The 6000-nt window shown below is 36.5% G+C and overlaps 1 protein-coding gene across 13 annotated transcripts in view; it reads left to right on the forward strand.

The window, feature by feature from the left end:
* ELF1 (E74 like ETS transcription factor 1) overlaps positions 1-3623 on the forward strand; it is a 151751-nt gene extending 148128 nt beyond the window's left edge. For 12 of the 13 annotated variants that reach the window (XM_023731643.1, XM_023731646.1, XM_023731647.1 and 9 more), the window contains one exon: positions 1502-3528. In XM_023731643.1, coding sequence (XP_023587411.1) covers positions 1502-2099 — 598 coding nt within the window. In that variant the 3' untranslated portion in view covers positions 2100-3528. Of the gene's footprint in view, positions 1-1501 lie in introns of all 13 variants that reach the window. The other variant, XM_004376620.2, reaches the window with a different exon arrangement.
* The last annotated feature ends 2377 nt before the right edge of the window (positions 3624-6000 follow it).

The following is a 6000-nucleotide window of genomic DNA, read 5'->3' on the forward strand; positions in this document are numbered from 1 at the left end:
TTCCAAGGCTGTAACCTTTACAAGAGCAGACTGACACATCTTTCTCCCGTGGAGTGGCTGGGGGGTTCCAACTGCTGACCTTTCGGTTTGCTGCTGAGCACTTAACCACCGTGCCACAAAAGCTTGCTCCTTAGCCATCCCGTAGTCACCTACTAAATCCTCATTACCTAACTCACATCTGTTCTAGCTCTGTCATTCAAAAGAGCTGTTAATATCCTGCTGTAGACTGATCCTCATAATGGCTGACAATCTGAACATGGGAATCAGTATCTTAGATGAATGGGTGAGCTCTAGTCATCCTGTGTCTTCCCACTTCATTTCAACCTGTGAGTTGAGCTGATCCTTCTTTTTATCTTTCCACCTAGCCCATTTATTTTCTCCTCCAGAATTTAATTTGTCTTATATATGTCAAGCCACATACCTGTAACTTACTACAATTTAGCTTTAATAATCTACTGGCAATAATTGACATTATGAGAGCTAGTCTGTTACCTATTTGAAGTAGCAATCATTTTCATAAAATAGCTTTACAAAATTCAGAGAGAAAAAAATAAAAACACAGTTGAGATCCAGATGCTGAGTTTTTTCAACTGCAGTTTGTTTTCTATTAACAGTGACCATAAGGATAAATTTCACAGCTGTGAACTTTTACAATTAGATTGACTTGTGATAACATTTATGTACCTCTTTCTTCAATAAATGGGATTAACAACCGCACATAAACTGGCAATGCTAGATTAACAGCACCAAAAGATTTTACGTTAAATTGTAACTTTATGACTAAAATCCGTGAAATTATTTGAGCCTAGAAAATTGCTAACCCATACTTCTGTTTGTTTGCCGAAGCTTGTCATTATTTTTATGTTCTCTCTGCCAGGCTAAGAACCCTCAGAAGTCAATTATAGACATGACTTGCTTTATGTAAATATATTAACTATGAAATATTAAAATTATTTTAATAATTCAGCCACAAGTACATTTAAGACTTTTTTTTTGTTTTTGCTTTTTAATTAGTGTTTTTCATCTATAACTATAGAAAAACAGGTTAAAAACAATTATAATGACATGAACTTACTCATTGTTGTGGATGAGCTACAGCCTACTGATATTATTCCTCAGATATTGAGAGTGAATCAAACACATTTGTTTTTAAATTCCTGCTTTTCTTTCAAGCAGCTCACATGTAACGCCTTTGCTGAGCATTTTGATATTTCCCTTCTTCCCTATTTGTGTTAATGTGGCACTTTATACAGATCTTTTGTCGGTAGAACTCACCAGATGGTATCACAGTTAAAGGCCTGAGAGTTTTGTGTTGGGCATCTCTGTGTCTACAGTGTTTAATAGAGTCTGGCAAAAATATCTGTTACATTGTGTTGAAAATTTGAGAAATAGCATTTGAAATGTATAACTTGTATTCTGTCATAATGACTTGTCAAATGTAAAATTTTTAAATGATGTGGAATAGGCTAATTTTCTCACTTTTATTTCATAATCTCAATAGGACTATACAGGCTCCAGCTCAAGTCCCAGTGGTTGTTTCTGCGGGTAACCAGCAGTTGCATACAGTAACACTCCAGACAGTGCCGCTTACAACAGTTATAGCCAGCACAGATCCATCATCGGGTGCTGGATCGCAGAAATTTATTTTACAAGCCATTCCGTCCTCACAGCCCATGACAGTACTGAAAGAAAATGTCATGCTGCAGTCACAGAAGCCGGGTTCTCCTCCTATTGTCTTTAGCCCTGCCCACGTACAGCAGGTCCTTACTAGCAACGTTCAGTCCATTTGCAATGGAACCGGCAGTATGGCTTCATCTCCATCCTTCAGTGCCACTACACCTGTGGTGACCTTTTCTCGAAGTTCACAACTGGTTGCTCACCCACCTGGCACTGTCATCACTTCAGTTATCAAAGCTCAAGAAACAAAAACTCTCATACAGGAAGTAGAGAAAAAGGAGGTCGAAGATAATTTGGATGAAGACACTGAGAAGATGGAGGCACAGCCACAGCCTTTTGTGATGGTGGTGTCCAGTTCCAATGGACTGACCTCTCAGGTAGCTATGAAACAAAATGAACTGCTGGAACCCAACTCTTTTTAATTAATGTACCAAAGGAATTATGGATGATTGTTTTTTAATTGAACATTTTCAGTTGTTTGCAAACTCTCTGATCCTATGACAAATTCAACAGAGGTTCCTGATTTTTGTAGTTAATTGTTAAAATAATTTAGAGTTAATTTTGACGTTCGATGAGGGAGGGAAAACCCAAGTGCTTTTGTTTGTTCTCCAAATGTTTCAGAATTCAATTGTGAAGGAACATTTTATACTATGAAAACATTCTTTTGCGATTTTTTTTGTTGCTACATCATAAGCATTTTTAAACTTTTCTAATTTTACATTTTAATAGCCTTTCTGATTCTTTTGTAAATAAGTACTTAAATGTAAGGTAACAGGAAATTTATATAGGAACTGTTTTCATTCCACATGCATGTTAATTAAGTCTTGACTCTTTCAAGTGCAAAAAATCTATTTTATGCTTTGTTAAAATTATGGTTTCACTTAGATTGACTTTAGTTGGCTGCACTATGAACTATGGGTATGTAAAATAGGACATTAAAAAATCTCAACATGCCCATGAAGTGGCTGAACCTTGACTGCTTTGGAATTATCTCCGAAAGCAGGATAGTATAAAAGCATCAGCCTAAGAGTGGCTGTCCCACTAACTAGCTGTGTAACCTTGGGCAAGCCACTTAATCTTTCAGGGCCTCAGTTGTGCTCATGAAAGGAAAGGAGGTATTAGACTAGATGATCTCCAATTTCCCTTCTAATTCTAAATCTTATGATTCTAACTCCTATATTTTAAATTCATGCCAATTAAAACATTATCAGGTTATATCCTAATGTAAATATAGCTAAAATACAGAAGAAAAATAAGTGGCTCCACAAAATTTGTTCTTCCATTATCAGTAAGGTCTGCCATAAGCTTAAGTTCTTCCAAAATCCTTTGTTCATTAACTCCTTAGGCCTGTGTGGGCCACTGTTGAATGCTTAATGATATACTGCTGTTGTAAAAGAGTCAAAGACCTTTCTTAAGGGCCCAGAAAGCATTTTGAGTCTTGGGCTAATCCGGCCAAGTAGTCAGTTGCTGTAAAAGCACCGTCGCTTTATGTTTTGGATCACTTTTTTATTGGGGGTGGGGGTGGGGGGAAATTGCATACAAAGATATATACATATATATATCCTAGTTTCTGAAGTAGTTTTTAGATTACTTTTCCAGCTGTAAATAATGTACATTTACTTTCTCAAGAAAAATTTTTCTCTTCGAATTTTCTAGTATAGCACAGAAAAATTTTTGTAGATGAAAAAATCATTATGTTTAGAGGTCTAATGTTGTATGTTTTCATATTTCAGAGTGAATTTGTATTTAAACAAAATTTTAAAATTTGGAATCCTTTAAACTTTTTTGTATCTTCATTTGGTTTATTAAATAAATCATGCAAAAATTCTTGAATTTTTGTTTTCAAGCAAATGTGTCCTAAGAAACAAGTATGCGTAGTATTCCTAGTATTTACCATGCTATTAAATGTTTATGTAACAAACTCCATTAGTCATATTAGAGTTGCAGAATGTCATCCTCTCACTTTTCCTTTCTACCATGCCAAACCAGTTCCCCAGACATCTCCACACAATGGATTACCAAGCTTCAAAACTTAGAAAACGATAAAATGTTCTCCGCATCAATATTAAACACATTTTTAAGAACAGGTTTTCTACCTAGAAACTAGATCAGTTAATTGTTAAACTTAGAAAATACAGAAACAAGAAAATAAAAATCACCATAATCTCATACACAGTAGTAAGTTTCACTTACTCATTTTTCCATGTCTATTAATATTTTCTAAAATAAAATGTTAAAGGCAGCATAATATTATATTAGGACACTATAATCCAGTTAAACAAAAACCCTTTTGATTGGATAAGTTAGTTTTGTGGTTTTTCTTTACATAATAAATAACAGTGAATTTACAGCATGTACCATTTTCTTAAGGATCTTACAATGTCTAATGATATCAGTTTTCCTTATTATAGGGTATACCAGCTAGGCTACTTTTATATATAATGATGAGAAACACGATTTTGGTTTTTTTTATTTTTTAACCCCTTTCTACTTTAAAAGATGTCAAATGTTTTGTGAGCACCAGAATTTTTAGAGATACTTTCATTTAAGGTTACTGGAACAGTGTACAATTACCCTGAACACTGAAATTGCAAAGATAGAAGAAGCCTAGAAGTCATATACCAGGAACTTTAAAATCTCAGAAACTTAATACAGTTAACTTTTTTGGCTTGAACTAAGTGTCAGCTACTAAGGGGCCTATTTTTTTTTATTAGTGTCATTTATGTATATAGTCCTTTTTATATCTATTGTCACATTCTAATTTTAGTCCTTATTAAGCTACTTCTGCCACAGTTCATTCATTTAACCAATATTTGAGTGCCTGCTCTGTGCCAGACATTATCATTGGTGCTAGGGATACATCAGTGAACACAACAGATAAAAATTACAACCCTCACAAAGCTTACATTTTATAATAGACAAAGGTGACTTCAGGCTTGTGAACTCTTATTCAGAAATGCTCACGCCTACATGAAACACGCATTTCTTTCCCAGTTAGTCTCTCCAGCTCTGTGTCTAGGATCTGGATGATGTGCAGTCCTCTTTATCAGATCAGCTGTGGCTCCCTGGTCTCTTGACCTCCACAGCCATGTCTGGTATGAGCACTGGAAAGAATACTCTTTCCAAAGCTTCATAATACATTTCTTAATGGTTTGAGTTTAATGCTGTTTCAGGGTCACCATTTTCCCAGCCTGGAATAGTTGTGTCCGCAATGCCTCCATCCTGCCTCCTCTACTTGGCCAGTTATACATATTAGGGTTCGTTTTGTAGCATTCCACTTCCAATTACCAAATTACCTTATCAGTTTGGGTTCTTAGCCATAAACAACAGAAATGGATTCTGGTTTTCATCATAAAGAGATTTTATTGAAAGAATATTAGGCAGCTCACAGAATGGCCAAAAGGACTGGAGAATCAGAGTCAGTCTGAGCCACACAGCTAGGAACGGTTCCCAAAACCATGCTGCATATCTGGTCCAGTGAGGAAACTGCAGCCATTGTTGCCAAGCACTAGATACTGCACTTTGTACCACTCTCTAGTGCTTCAGAAATTGGATCTTGCTACTAGTGCTACCTATGCCATCTAGCGAGAATTCATCAGTCTTTCCTTGATTTTTTGTGACACTACCAATTCCAAAGTATATGGTAGAATATACATCACATGCCCATGCCTTTATTAAAACTCCAAGAGAAGTTGAGAAAGCAAGTTCAGCTTCTCAACTGGTTTGGCATTTTCAACTTCTATACAGAGAAGCTGGCTCAGTGGGAGCCAAGACTCAAGGAATTCCCCAAACATAGGGAGGGGGCTTAGAGTCAGAGTAGCCCAAAGGAAAGATCAATATGCTGTACAGTGACAAATTCAGCTTTTGTGGGGCCTGAACTTACCCAGTTTTGGTAGTGGTGGTGTCTTATTTAGGAAAAACATAAAATGAGAATACCAAATTAGAAGACTTTGAAGGGGCCTACACCAGTGAGCAGCCCTGAAGCTATGCTTTCCAAGTCGCTGTGCTCACTCTACTTTCCAGACCTCTGCATTTGCGGTCACTCTGCTTGACACAGTTTATCTCATTCTACGTAGCTAACTCCTTCCCGTCCTTCAGGCCTCAGCTTAGACATTACTTCTGGGTGCTTCCTCTGAGCTCTTAAAACCTTCCAACTGTTCTCATAGAACCCTTTAATTTCTCCTATCTTGGTACTTATGACACTGTAATTGCCTGTTGATACATGTAATTCCATCACTAGATTCTAAAATGTCAAAGTTGTAGTTATTTTTGTATCCCCAGCCATGACCATACTATCTGTGCGTAGTAGGTGACTGTTCAAAT

The sequence above is a fragment of the Trichechus manatus genome, unplaced genomic scaffold, assembly GCF_000243295.1.
Source record: "Trichechus manatus latirostris isolate Lorelei unplaced genomic scaffold, TriManLat1.0 scaffold00044, whole genome shotgun sequence".
NCBI lineage: Eukaryota > Metazoa > Chordata > Mammalia > Sirenia > Trichechidae > Trichechus > Trichechus manatus.